The 15132-nt window shown below is 40.7% G+C and overlaps 1 protein-coding gene across 1 annotated transcript in view; it reads left to right on the top strand.

Moving 5' to 3' along the window:
• Nucleotides 1–15132, top strand: part of LOC133765211 (rho GTPase-activating protein 20-like) — a 141560-nt gene that overhangs the window by 23953 nt on the left and 102475 nt on the right. The window contains exons 7-9 of the mRNA XM_062198874.1: nt 3597–3674; nt 5827–5893; nt 11665–11844. Of these exons, the coding sequence (XP_062054858.1) occupies nt 3597–3674; nt 5827–5893; nt 11665–11844 (325 nt within the window). The remainder of the gene's footprint in view (nt 1–3596; nt 3675–5826; nt 5894–11664; nt 11845–15132) is intronic.

Raw genomic sequence — 15132 nt, forward strand, 5'->3', positions numbered from 1 at the left:
GGATTTTCTTCCTTTACCTTCTTTTGTAGTGATGACCATGTTTCTGTGTGCAACACATCCTTAAGCATCTTTTGTAGGGCTGGACGGGTGGTGATAAATTCTTTGAATTTCTGTTTGTTATGGAAGATCTTTATTTCACCTTTGCTCAAAAATGAGATCTTTGCAGGCATAATATTGTTGGATGACATTTTTTTTTCTTTTAAGCCTTGGAGTATATCTGCCCATTCTCTCCTTGCTTGTAGGGTTTCTGATGAGAAGTCTGCTGTGAGTCTAACTGGAGATCCTCTAAAAGTACTGTGGCATTTCTCACATGCACATTTTAGAATCTTCTCTTTCTGTTTTACTGTGGTGAGTTTGATTACAATGTGGCATGATGAGGATATTTTCTGGTTATGTCTATTAGGAGTTTCGTGTGCTTCCTGTACTTGGATGTCGCTTTCTTTCTCCAAATTAGGGAAGTTTTCTGTTATTTCATTAAAAAGGCATTCTAATCTTTTCTCTCTTTCCATGCCTTCAGGAACTTCTGGAACCTGTATGTTGGGTCACTTTATAGTAACTTGTAGATTTCCAACAGTGTTTTTTAGGTTTCTAATTTCCTCTTGTCTTTGGTTTCATTGTATAGTTTCCTGTGCTTTGTCTTCCAAGTCTTATATTCTTTCTTCTTTTTTTTTTCTATATGCAGAGTGGGCAGTGAGAGAGAGAGACAGAGAGAAAGGTCTTCCTTTGCTGTTGGTTCACCCTCCAATGGCCGCCACGGCTGGTGCGCTGCAGCCGGCGCACCATGCTGATCCAAAGGCTGGAGCCAGGTGCTTCTCCTGGTCTCCCATGGGGTGCAGGGCCCAAGCACTTGGGCCATCCTCCACTGCCTTCCTGGGCCACAGCAGAGAGCTGGCCTGGAAGAGGGGCAACCGGGACAGAATCTGGTGCCCAGACTGGGACTCAAACCTGGTGTGCCGGCACTGCAGGCGGAGGATTAGCCTATTGAGCCGCGGCGCTGGCCCATATTTCTTCTTCACCGATCCTGTTGTTAAGGCTCCCCACTGCATTTTTAATTCATTTTATTCAATTCTTCATTTCATTTTGATTTCTCTTTAAGGTCTCAATTTCATGGAGGAAATTTTCTTTCATGTCCTGTTCAGATTTCAGTAGTTTGTGCATTTGTATCTGATAACTTCTGTGTAATCATGATCAACTTTTAAACTTCATTTCTTCTGCCTCAATGTATTCACAATCTAGTATTGAAGGGTTTTACTCTTTTTCAGGGTGTCATGTTGTGTTCCTTATTCTTGTTTCTTGAACTGGTGGGTTTGTTGTTTGGCATGTGTGGAGATACTCGTTGGTTTCTTCCTTTTCTTCTTCTTTTTTTTTTTTTGTCTAGTGGATTTTATCTTTGTACTGTGGCTCTGTAGATAAGTGGAATGTCTACTTTCAGTGAATATCTAGCTTGTAGTTGGTGTGGTCAGGGAGCTCTGTTCAGTTCTCCGGGGTTAAGGGCATGTCTGAGGTGATACACCCAGGTTTGGCACAGTAAATCATCTCTCTCTCTCTTTTTTATCAGAAGGGAAATTTTTTCTACTCAGCCGAGCTCTTCTCCTTAATGGAGACCAGTGCCTTAGCGCTAGCCCCAGTGGCTATAATATTCATCCACTCTGTCCCAAGGAGCACACAAAGGATCTGTGCAGTCCTCAGTGTAAGTTCAGATTCCCCAGCGATGTCTCTGTCCAGGTAACCAGGAAGCCGTGAGCATGTGGAGTCTCCCAGTGTGAGTGTCCAGAGTCCCAGCCTCACCGTGGATCCTGCCTCACACCCTCAGTTTTTTTCACAGTCCCAGTAGAGAAGCCTCACACAGTCACAGGTTCCTATCCCCTTGTTAGTTCTTCCCACCAGTCAGGGGTCTCCACTCGACTAGTTGCTGGGCATGGACACCAGGTGGCACAGCTGTTACATATGTCCAAAATGGCACCTGCTCTATTGGCTTGTTACAGAATGGCATTGTAAAGTGATTGGGGAGAGAAATTGTGTCCATACTTTTTTTTTTTTCTCTTATAGCTTGGAAGGTACACTATCCCCGTTGGGGCTCAAAGCCAAGTTTTCTCTAGGCTCTCTTTGCAGCTTAATCACCAGTGCCTTGGACTACTACTACTACTGTATGGTCTCACCTCACTTTTCAATGCCAGTGCGTAGGCTCTGGGCTGCTGAGCTGGCTCTCGGCTATTGGAGTCCCAAGTTGTGGGCATCCATGCCATCCATGGAAGGTCCACCATGTCCCTCTAATTTTGGTAGAGTTTCCTCTGGCATTTTCTCCCCAACTCTTCCCTGAGACTACACTCTCTCCACTTTTTAAAAACTATCTTCCCCTGGACTAGAGCAGTAAGCTCTAATTTTTTCAGTCATACCTTTCTTCCTTCTTCAGACTGGCTGTTTCCAGTTTATGTATTTTCAAATTTGTTGTCTTCCTATTTGCCATCTCACTTGTGCTTTTTAGTCCACCCACTGCATTGTTCTTTCAGATATTTTTCACAGCTAAAGTTCCCATTTTGAAATATCTTCTGTTTTTGTGCTGGGACAGCCTCTACTTTTTTTTTTTTTTTCATTTTCAGCACATTTGTTTCAATGTCTTGGAGCACATAGCTGCTTTTGTTTCATAATATTCATATGAAACTCTTAGAGATCTGGTCACATTTCCCTAGGCTGTTATATATCAAATAACATCTCATATGGAAAAGAAATGAAACTCATTTCCATATTTTCTAATTATTGAATAGTTATTTAAATTACATGCTTATAAGCATCTCCATCTATTGTGTTCATAGAGAGAACAGGATCAGAAAAGAAGGCCCATATCCTTGTACTGCTTATTTTGCATTTAATGATTTCCATATACCATGAAAATTCATTATGTTACAAACCAGATAAATTGGAAAAAGATGAGTAAGCCTTTAAAAGAGTTTTTTTTTCCTTAAAAAACTCTGTAAAAGTGTTCATATACAGTTTTAAAATTCTGTGGGTATCTCAAAAAAGAACTCAAATGTCTAGAATTTTCAGCCTTGAATTCTGGGTTCATGGAATCAATACATTTTGACAATGAAAATCTAAAAAGGATGATCTGACTAGGAGAAGGTATTCCCTACATAGTGGTTTACAGAGCAAGAATGCCTGTGAGAGCCAGTTCTTACTCTCATTTGATGAGGACTGAACATATGATATGCAAAGAAATCAATCTAAACATAAAAACACAACTCATCAAGAGAAGGAGAGAGACTAACTCCTTGTTGAACTATTCCCTGCATGATGGAGACTCTTTGGGTGTTGGGCTCTTTCTGAATTGAGGTTCTTTCTCTTTGGGCCTTAGCAGTTATATTTTTAGTACCATAACTCCTCTATTAGAAATATGTTAATTGATTGAAATTCTTTCTTCTGGCTTTGTGTTATGTAAAGTAATAAAAATCAGTTATCATTAAGGTTTGGTGCTTCATATGTATTTTGCTTTGTCATTACTCAAACTTTACTCTGAATCCAAGAGTTTCATAATTATGTAATCATATACTTTAACATTCTCCTGTATTAGCAGTTTTTTCTTCTTTTCCCTTTTACAGTCTGGAATTATAACAGTTACCAATTTAGACACCGTGAATGACGTTATCCATATGGCACTACCAGTGCTAGGATTAAGTGTAAGTAATCTGAAAGATACTTTTAGTTAGTTAAATAACAACTTTGGTTTTTGAGATGAATATGTGTTCCCCTTGATCCAGATACATGCACACATGCTTACAGTGCATATTTGTAAAATACAGTTCCGGGCAAAGATACCAATCGTAGGCAGCAATATATTTTGTCCCAAAACCATGTGCACATGTGGGAATGGAAAACATCGGAGATATATTTGTCTATGTATGGGTATTGCTCTTCTGTTCGGATTTTAAATTTCATGTGAACTGAAAGCTACAATTTAATGAAATTGGAGTATAATTTCAGATTGCTATTGTCATGTATTTTATTTTTGTGTATATATACACACACACACACACACACAAATATCTTACGTGCTTCCTAATACGAAGGTTATAAGCTTGTCTGTTGGGTTGCTATTTCTGTATATTCTGGTTTCTCCAATCCCACACCTATCATCTCAGTGTACACAAACCTAATAGACATGTCTAGTTGAATATTTTTTTTAATTTTTGAGGGTCAGAGAGGACAGAGATAGCAAGAGAGACAGACAAAGACAGAGAGACACACAGAGAGGAAGACACAGAAATACATAGAGAGGGTGCTCCCTTCTGTTGGTTCAATCTCTAGATGCCCACAGCACCTAAGGGTGGTCTGAAGCTAAGGTCTGGATCCAGGAGTACAATTCAGGTATCCCACGTGGGTGGCAGGGACCCAGTTACTTGAGAATTCATAGCTGCTTCCCAGAATGCACATTAGCAGGGAGCTGGAATGAGGACCTAGAACTTGGATTGGAACCCAGCTGTTGTGGCGTGAGTCTCAGGCATCTTAAGACCACCATGCTAAAATCTCACTCCTTGTAAATTTTGACATGAAGAACACCTGCATAAAAGCCGTATGCCTTAGATGCTGATTCAGGGAATGATATATCTGGTGCCTCTAATAAATTATTAAAGAGCAAGATAAGAGTTGAATGAAAGTTTGCTATTTGGGGAATGTGTGTGCACACCACATACATGTCTTTTTTAAAAACTTCTTTTATTTGAGAGACATAGACACACAGAAGAGTTTATGTCTATGGTTTCCCTCGACAAGTGCCTACAGCAGCAGTGGAGCTGATGCCTGGAGCTGAGAACTTAATCCAGGTCTCATGTGTAGATGATGGAAAGCCAGCTAAATCCACTAAAACACAGCATTCTTCAAAGAGACCGGAGATAGCTGAGAGTGGAATGATCAGGATTAGACTTCCCTTTACTAGTGAAGTGGCATAAATATGAGTCCTTATTCCTTAGGTCACTTGGGGTAATAGCATTGTGATCCTTGTCAAAAGTCATATGGCATGAATCTGGGGTGTAGTCTTGGAGGCTCAGAGAGGGACCGAAGTTACTTTGGTCAGTCCTGTTAACTCGAAGAGCATTGGCACTGGTCCCAATTATTTTCTTCTTTGGAAATGTAGAAACGCTAAAGAAATACATCCTTGATCTGGCTAAAAAGCCCATGAGAGTTTCTCAGGCATGGAAAGCCAAGACACTGTGGCAAAAAAAATGACCTAAATGGAAGATCTCTGTGAGTGAGATCCCAGTGGAAAGAACAGGCCATCAAAGAAGGAGGCACCTTTCTCTGAAGGGAGGAGAGAACTTCCACTTTGACTGTGACCTTGTCTAATAAGGCCGGAGTTGGTGAACCCAAGAGGCTTCCATAGCCTTGGCAGCTCATGACAAGAGCCTCTGGTGATTACTGACGTCATCAATAAGAGTGTCATTTGTTAAATCAATAATAGGAGTCACTGTGCACTTGCTTCCCATGTAGGATCTCTGTCTTTAATGTGTTGTACTATGTGAATTATAAGACTTATCTTCAAACAGTACTTTATGCTTTGTGTGTCTGTGTGGGTACAAAGTGTTGAAATCTTTCTTAGCATATACTAAGTTGATCTTCTGTATATAAAGCGAATTAAAAATGAATCTTAATGAAGAGTTGGTTGGGAGAGGGAGTAGGAGATGTGATGGTTTGCAAGTGGGAGGGTGGTTATGGGGGGAAATGCTTTCAAAATTTATATTTATTAAAGTTTTCTAAAAAAAAAAAAAAAGGAAATACATCCTTGAAGTATGCCCTGACAAAGACTTGTGATGCTTAGTTCTTTTTGTCTCTTAGGGCTCAGAAACGGACTACCAAATGTGGGTCTATTCAAACCAGAGAAAGAACTCTTACCCACTCATTGGTAAGTGTCCAGCAAAATAAAAAATGAAATGTATTGCTTCAAAACGGTAACTATTAATTTCCAGACTATGCATTGTCTGTTCTTAAGCTTAAATATCTTTACAAGGGAGAAAACAACCTCATGTAGTCAGTACTCATTTATAAAATTAATTGCCAAGTGTGTACTCTACCCCGGGTGCCTGACAACATATCTTCATACAGCAATTTAAGTTGTAGTTGGAGAAGAAACTGAAGTTTTATTCTCTGCTTTTCCATGTGGATAACACAACTGTCTTGGAATAGTCCTTTTTTTTCTTTTTTATAATGAAATGAAAATGGAGTTGAATTTCATCTCTCCAAACATTCGATTGATGCCTATATACTGGTTTGTATTCCCCTTTTCTATTTCTTGTCTCATAGGTAACCTCTATTTTTAAGTCTTGCAAAATCTGTCACGTCTGTGTCCAAGTATACCACTCTCCCTCCTCCTTCCTTTCTTATTCTTTCTTTTAAGTTTTATAATAACATACTTTCAGTTTACTTTAAAATTATATGCTTAACCCTCCACTAAGTAAAAATTTTACCAATAGTAAGAAAGAACAACAACACTGTTCTAAATAGTAGAGGATCAGATTATTATTTACAGACAAGGGCTTTAAACAATAATCACATCTCAAAATGTGAATTTTTCTCATATACATTAAATTTTTGTACTCTGTTTGGTACCAGAGATCAAGGAAAGCATATGATATTTGTCTTTTGGGGGACTGGCTTATTTAACTAAATATAATGGTTTTCCAATGCATCCCTTTTATCGCAAAAGACAGAATGTCGTTCTTTTTTGTGGTTGAATAGTATTCCATAGTATGTATATAGCACATTTTCTTTACCCAGTCATTGGTTGATGGACAGTTGGGCTGATTTTATATCTTAGCTATTGTGCAATTCAGCCACAATAAACATGGGGGTACAGATAACTCTTTCATGCACTGATTTCATTTCCCTTGGTAAATTCCCAGGTGTGGGATGGCTGGGTCACATGATAGGTCTATTTTCCTGTTTTTGAGGAATCTTCATACTGTGTTCCATAATGGCTGTATTAACCTACATTTCCACAGATGTGTATTAGGGTATCTTTTTCCTACGTCCTCACAAACATTTCTTGTTTGTTGATATTTGCATGAATTCCAGTTTAATTAAGGTAAGGTAAAACCTCATGGTGGTTTTGTTTGCATGTCTCAGGTAGCTAGTGATCCTTAGGATTTTTCATGTGTCTCTTGGCTACGTGAATGTCCTCTTTTGAAAAATGCCTGTTCAAGTCCTTTGAGCATTTTGTAGCTGGGTTGCTTGTTTTGTTGTTGTTGAGTTTCTTGAGCTCTTTATAGATTCTAGATCTTAATCCTTTATCTGCTGTATAGTTTTCCAGTGTTTTATTCCATTCTGTCATTTGCTTCTTCACTTTGTTGAGTGTTTGCTTTGTAGAAGTTTCTTACTTTGGTGTAATCCCATTTGTGTATTTTTGCTTTGATCTCCTTGCTTCCAGGGTCTTTTTCAAGAGGTGTTTGCCTATGCCAGTGTCTTGCAGAGGTTCTCCAATGTTCTCTAGCAGTTTGATGGTATCATGTCATAGCTTTAGATTCTTGACCCATTTTGAGTTGACTTTTGTATAGGGTATATAGCTATATAGGTAGGGTTCTTATCTCATACTTCTGCACATGTATATCCAACTTTCCAGCACCATTTGTTGAAGATACTGACCATTCTCTAGGTATTGATTTTAGCTCATTTGTCCAAAGATCAGTTGGTTGTACATGTTGAATTGGTTTATGAAGATTCTATTCTGTTTCATTGATCTATGTATTTATTCTAGTGTCAGATCCAAGCTGTGTTGATTATCAATGCCTTGTAGTATGATTTTTTAAAAAAATATTTATTTATTTATTTATTTGAAAGTCAGAGAGAGGAGAGACAGAGAAAGAGAGAGATCTTCCATCTGATGGTTCACTCCCCAGTTGGCCGCAATGGCCAGCGCTGTGCCGATCCAAAGCCAGGAGCCAGTAGCTTCTTCCAGGTCTCCTATGTGGATGCAGGGGCCCAAGGACTTGGGCCGTCTTCTGCTACTTTTCCAGGCCATAGCAGAGAGCTGGATTGGAAGTGTAGCAGCCGGGTCTTGAACCAGCATCCATATAGGATTCCGGCACACCAGGCCAGGGCGTTAACCCACTGTACCACAGTGCTGGCCCCTGTAGTATGCTTTGAAATCTAGTATTGTGATGCTCCCAGTTTTGTTTATGTTGTTTAGTATTGTTTGAGCTTGTTGGGCTCTCTGGTGTTTCTATATGAATTTTAACATCATATTCTTTAGATCTGAGGAGAATGCCTTTGGTATTTTCATTGGATCACATTGAATCTGTAAATTTCTTTCTGTCATATGGACATTATGATGATAAGTCTTCTGATCCATGAACATGGAAGATTTTTCCATTTTTCTCTGTTTTCTATTTCTTTCTTTAATGTTCAATAATTTTCATTGTAGAGATCTTTCACCTTCTTGGTTCAATTTATTTCAAGGTGTTGACATTTTTGTAGCTATTGTGAATGGGACTGATCTTACAAGTTCTTTGTCAGGCTTGGCATTGTCTGGGTACACAAAGTCTATTACTTTTTTTGCATTGATTTTATATCCTGCAACCTTACCAAGCTCTCTTATGAGTTCCAGTAGTCTGTTAGTGGAGTTTCTGGTTCCCCTGTGTTTGTGAGTGTGTGTGTGTGTGTGTGCATGTCATCTGTAAACACATATATATTTATTGTGAAATTATGCCAAGAAGTTATTTGAGCATGATTAACAATTAAGATAATCACATTCAAACTCCTAAAAGGTTTTCTGATTAACAAACATGTACAGTTCAGCCATTCTTTTTGTTGAATTTTCTAGCACTTCATCTTGAGGTTGTTGATAAAAACATTATACCCCTCCTAAAAGAGTTGTTGAATTAACCTATATAAAGAAGAAACCATTCATGAATCATCATGTGTTTCAGTGTCTCTCATAGAAACAAGCCCCGGAAAGGAAAGGAGGCGAACCATTTGTCATAGACTTTGTAATATAATGCTGGTGATTTCTATGAAAATCATACAATATTACTTACCGGGGCAATCTCCCTATTCTTCTTTCAACAGTCATGTAAAGAAACTAATTTGTAATTTATAATGTTTTCAAGTCACTTACAAAATTTGAAAAACAAAGTTTCTGTTCTTTCCGAATGTACTTTGTCAGTCTCAGAATCCAGGAATTGCTAAATACATCTGAGGACAAAAGCCAACCACCTATTTTATGATGTTTTTCCTTTTTTTTTTTTTAAGGGAAAGGGTTTATTGGAGAATACCCTACAGACCAGAGTGAAGGGGCGGCGAAGGAAAAAGAGGAGACTGTAAGAGAGAGAGACAGAGAGGAGAGAGGAGGGAGGAGAGAGGCGAGAGGATGAGAAGCCAACAGAGCAGGGAGCAGAGCCAAGAGAGCATGTATTCAGGAACAGGCCCTTTTAAAACTTTGCCTGAGGGCGGGCAGGGAATCCCATTAGGATGGGGGTGGAGCCTGGCTCAGGTAGCTGGGCTGTGCAGCCACCTGGCTAAAACTGCACCAGTTTCCTAACATTCCCCCCTTTTGTTTTTTATAAAGCAGGATTTCTATGGGGTTACATTAGTCCCAAAAGCCCAGGGAGGGTAGAGGGATGATGATCTGTCTTTAGAGCTACTTCCTGCTGGCATGGGGCGATGTCTCAGGCTGCTGTCTCCTGGGTGGGGAGCCGAGTATCTTCCTGTAGCAGCATTTGGTTGACTGCCTGGTTGTTGAAGGCCTTTCCTTTGTTCCATTATAACTTGCTGTAAACACTTAGACACTGTAGTATAAAAGACAGGGTTGAGAATAGTAACCAATGATCCTAAGAGTAGCATTAACCATTTCATAGAGGAGAGGAAATTGAGGGGGGGGTCTCTGGATCCTTGTGGGGACAGTTTGATGGATGTGGCTTAAAGCTGGTCCCAGCCAAGACTGGGAGAAAAGGCCACTTAGCTTTTGTAGGTAGCTGGGCTTGTCTGTAGAGAAATTCTGAACAATCATACAACATTAAGTGGGAAGAGGACCATCAGTACACACAGGTTGGGAGTAGAGCCATTGGTGGTAGAGTAGATGCTATAGTTGCAAAAGAATGAGGCCCAAGTGGGCCTCTGATGTTTTTCCTTAATTTTGACATCTTTGTAACAAGATAGCAATAGAGATAGTGTGAAAATCAAATACTGTAAATGAATTTATTGAGTAGATGTCATTTGTTTATGTCAAATGTTTTTTTCTGGAGGATGATTTGGACCTGAACAATAGCATGCATGGTGACTGGCTCTAAGAAATCCTAAGAGTGTATCTGTCATTGGTGACCCCTAGCAGTCATTATGGACGTGTGTTTAATATACTCTCAGTTCCTGATCATCTTTTTCTGTCCTGGTTATGCTGATGGTTTGGTTTTATTAATATTGCAGTGATAGAAGCTTCTTTTACCATGAAAGAGACAAGGTGCTATAATTCGTGCTCTGAACAGAGTATTAATGTCCCATGAAATGGAAAATTTAACTAATATGTCAGAAATTGAAGAAAGGGAGCTTTCACTTTGTTGTTGAAAAGAAAATCCCTTTGACAGCACAGAATCATGAAAACATATTCGAAGTTTAGTTTTTGAGAGGCAAAAATAGAAACAGAATGTTAAATTGCTAGTTCTATCCTTAAAGGTCCACAAAGATTGGAGGTGTCCTAGAGCAAGGAGCCAGAAGGCAGGTCATCAATCCAGTCTTCCACGTGAGTGGCAGGAACATCAGTATTCAAGACAACAGCTCTGCATCTTAGGGTCTGATCTGCATTTGCAGAGAGATTCAGTCAGGATCCATGATCAAGGACCAAACCAGGTGGTTCCGTGTGGGACACAGGTGTCTTCATGGACATCTCAATTGCTAATACCCAGCAGTAGCAGAGGATCTTTGAGAATTTCTTGGGTTGCCAGCAATTTAAAAATGAGAGAGGAAAGCAATGACTGTACATGTACTCTGTGAACATCAGTTGGTAGGATGGCTCTGGGTCTCTAACACTCTGCAGCACTCCCTCAGCTAGTTAGCTGTGAGGGGCTCCCGAGAGGGCCCAAGTAGGAGGGAAGTGTAACAGCAGACTATGGCCCCAGTGCTCTTGAGAATCACAGGCTATAAAACTGACAGAGAAATGAAGTCTCTTTTCATGATCTAACATCGTGGGCGAGAGATTCTAGATTACAGCAACTCATGACATATATGGCCCAATCATTTAAAAAATGCAGACCACTGATGTTTACTCATATGAGGATGGTAAGTATGGAAAGGGGTGGAATCTGGTTGAAATTGATCACATCTTTTTTTTTTTTTTGTGAGGTGTAAAAATCTAGTTGGAGGCAGATTTTAGGAGGCCTTATACTTTACAACGGAAATAACAAGTCATCAATGTGTAGTGCACTGAGGGATCTTGGTCTTCTAAGCTAGGCAATGGGTTATTACTTCTGTTTGCGTTGAAAAGGTCCTCTGCCTAGGTACCTGCTTTATGCAGTGCCTCCCCAGAGAGAGCACACCTGATGCTCACTCCCAAGACACAGCTCTCTTGCTTGCAGAAGCCCCAGGAGAACTTGAGCTGTCCACGGTGGTGTACCCACACTGACAACAAGGCATGTTTGATCATACCTGTCACCATCAGCCTGATGTATATTGAGATTTTTCTCTGCCTAGGGTATGAATGTCCATATGCTATTCAAGCAAGCTACCATCGAGCTGCTCTTCATAATCATGAACCGGGGAAGTCCACCTCCACCCTGAGCATGGAGGATCCTGTTCTGGACATCTTGTCTTATGGAGGGATCCAGTTCGTTTTGAAGCCCAGGCACGTGGCTGAAAGGCCGCGCCGCTGCGGTAAGTCTAATTTCCAGCAGGGTTCTGCTCTCTGCTCATCCATGCATTCCTGAGAAAAAATTCATGACAGAGAGCTGTTCTCTATGAGGGAGGAGGTGTGCATAAGTACAGGGACCCCCACCACGCTGCTCCTCTCAGAAAGGAACCCACTGCAACATTGTTGAGAAATCAACTGTAACAAATACTCACCAAGAACCAGGCTTAGAGAAACTGTTCAAAATCAGAACCCATCTCACTTCCAGGAGGATTGTGGTGGTTCTTCTACATTAGAACTTTTGTCTCCTCTGGATACCCTGAGCATTTGCTCCATAAAATAATGCATGCACAATCCTATGTGTCTCCAGAGAGAAGTTTCTTGGGGCCTGGCATCATGGTACAATGGGTTAAGCTGCATCCTGCAATCCACATCAGAGCATTGGCTTCAGTCCTGGCTCTCCCAGTTCTGATGAAGCTCGCTGGCTTTATCAGAATGTGCCCGGGAAGGAAGCAGAAAATGGCCCAAATACCTGGGTCCTTTGTCTCGCATGTGGGAGACCCAGGTGGAGTTCTAATCTCCAGCCCTATCCCTGGTTGTTGTGGCCATTTGAGAAGAGAACAGAGTGATGAAAGATGTCTTTCTCTGTGTGTTATTCTGTATTACAAATCAATCTTTACAATGAAGAGCATCAGGTGTGAAGGCCTGGAAATGAAGACTAACCATTCCAGAGGTTACCCCTGAATCTGGAGTGAGAGCAGGAAGTAATCAGTTTACTGCATGCCTTAGACTTACCTTATATGGAAGATCTCCAGCTTGGTGAGAAACTGTGGCGTTGAATTTGGATCTCTTCTGGCTTGGGCTGAAGTGGCTAGGGGGTTGCTTCCTGAATTGATCTCGTCATTATGCCCATGGCATGCTGACTTTCTCCAGGCTTCAGATGCATATCTAGACCAGACATGGACTGAACAGTTACGATCAGGGATGTTTCAGCTTTTTGCTTTCCATTCTCTCCCTACTTGTCAGTATTCTTTTGAGAGACCTTTCTCTGAAGAACAGTTTTTAGTAAGGTGGGAAATATTGTGGCAAGAATATAATAATTTCCACTGTGAATGGTGTTCATACTTTTCTTGTTGTGAGAATATTCTGTGAGTTCTATAGCTTATAAATGTGTTTTTGGTTGTAACTTGTGAGCATATAGCAATATTCTATAAATGTTGCTCCTATACAAGATTGTAAATCTTAACTTTTTAAACATCTACAACCCCCATTTGGGCAAGAGAATGCCACCACCAGAAGTATCACCAGGACTGTCAGAAAGGCTCAGTGGTTTTGAAGTGAGCTGGTTGAATTACGCAACGTGTCTCATGGAAAATGGCTGCTGTTTCCATTGGTCACAGAAGCAGCATGCGCTCTCACTAAAGAATGTACCTTATGAAAGCCTCAGCTAAGCACCGAAAGTATTTTTGTTTGAGAAAGATTGTAATGGCACTCATCTCTCTTTGTTCCCATATGTTCTGGATGTATAGATTCATATCAAGGCATGGAGCATGATGCTTAATTGCTTAGCCGTGTGACAACTAAGTAGTGGATTATGTCCCAGTAGTTTTTTAAATAATGAAATCAGGTGAGTCTTAGGTGCACCAGGTTGCACACAAGTTAAACCATGTATTCTTGCCTGTTTTAAACAAAAAGTTGGATATGGTAGTATGTATGAGCAGCCTCCTGCATTTGAGATGGCATTTGCTTTTTTCTTGTCTCCTTTTAAAATGGTGGAATTTTGAATGCTTGGTGTTGGATTTCTTTGTGACTGCATGCTCTCTGGAGAGTACTAACTAACCAGAAAGAGAATGGAGATAAAGTTTACTTTAGGGTGAGGAAACTGATGTGTCGGATCCTTTACACCATTAGATTGTAAATGATTATAGAAGAAAGCAATTTTCTTCAGGGTTGTGATAACTTGTGTGCCATGCTGAGTAATACATTATATTAGTGCAGTGAGGTGTAGATAGCATCATTCTTATACAAGTTGAGTCAAAGGGAAGTCCCAAGAATTGACTAACTGGGCTGGCTGATGAAGTGGCACATCTTGGAGCCTATCCTGGCTTCCTCAATGATACAGCACCATGAGGATTGCCCTCCGTTGTTTGTCTGATGGTGATGCATTCAGGGGCCCAGAAATGCCAAGAAGATGGCTGATGAAAGATATTTGGGGAGGGGGCCGATGGTGTGGCACAGCGGGTTAAAGCCCTGGCCTGAAGCGCTGTCGTCCCATATGGGCACCAGTTCTCATCCCGGCTGCTCCTCTTCCGATCCAGCTCTGTGCTATGGCCTAGGAAAGCAGTAGAAGATGACCCGAGTCCTTGGGCCCCTGCACCCATGTGGGAGACCCAGAAGAAGCTCCTTGCTCCTGGCTTTGGGTCGGCATAGCTCTATCCATTGTGGCCATCTGGGGAGTGAACCAGTGGATGGAAGTCCTTTCTCTGTCTCTACCTCTCTCTGTAATTCTGTCTTTCAAATAAATAAAATGAATCAAAAAAAAACCAGATTGTTTTTGGCAATTTCCCCTATCTGTCTATCACACTGCACCTTGACTCCTCTGGTGCCTTTTATGATATTCAGCATAAATGGGTCATTTAAGAAGAAAAGTTTAGGTGCCTTCTTAGGAAAACGTGCACAGCTGAGCAGTAGATATTCCAAACTCATGTTTTCTTTGGTGATTCTCTTGTCTGTGGAAAATTCTTCTTCAGCATTCACCTGGCAGAGCTTGATGGGTAGCTAAAATATAGTCTGTATAGCTTGGCAGGGTGGCACAAGGAACAAGGCCCCATGGGATCCTGCCACTCGTTTGGGAACCAAGTGAAGAAGGTGGAATCAAGTCACCTGGGGAACAGGTTAAGCTTTGTAACCCTGAAGAGTGAGGGAGGGAGGCAGAGGCTGGTGGAGTGATATCAGGGAGCTTGTGTCATGAAGTGCAGATCTCTTTGATGGGAGTGAGTTGCTGGTGGTTGGGCATTCAGACTACCAAACAGGAAATCTCATAGGGAAAGGTGACTTAGCATGAAGTAGATTATGAGACTCCACTTAGTTTGAATGTCAACTGTATTTTTTAGCTTTTCAAATGAGTTCTGACACCTGACTCCACTGGGTAAACTTCAGAGGATGTGTACAACTCAATGTGAGGTGTCTCATTATGCAAAAAAAAATAAAAAGCAAAAACTGTAGGTAGCACTGCCAGAATTGAACCTGAGCAGCTTCCTCAAGTCTTTATATTTCATTTCTGGTTGATTAATTGATTGTTTGATTTGAGAGAC

The sequence above is a fragment of the Lepus europaeus genome, chromosome 8, assembly GCF_033115175.1.
Source record: "Lepus europaeus isolate LE1 chromosome 8, mLepTim1.pri, whole genome shotgun sequence".
Lineage (NCBI taxonomy): Eukaryota > Metazoa > Chordata > Mammalia > Lagomorpha > Leporidae > Lepus > Lepus europaeus.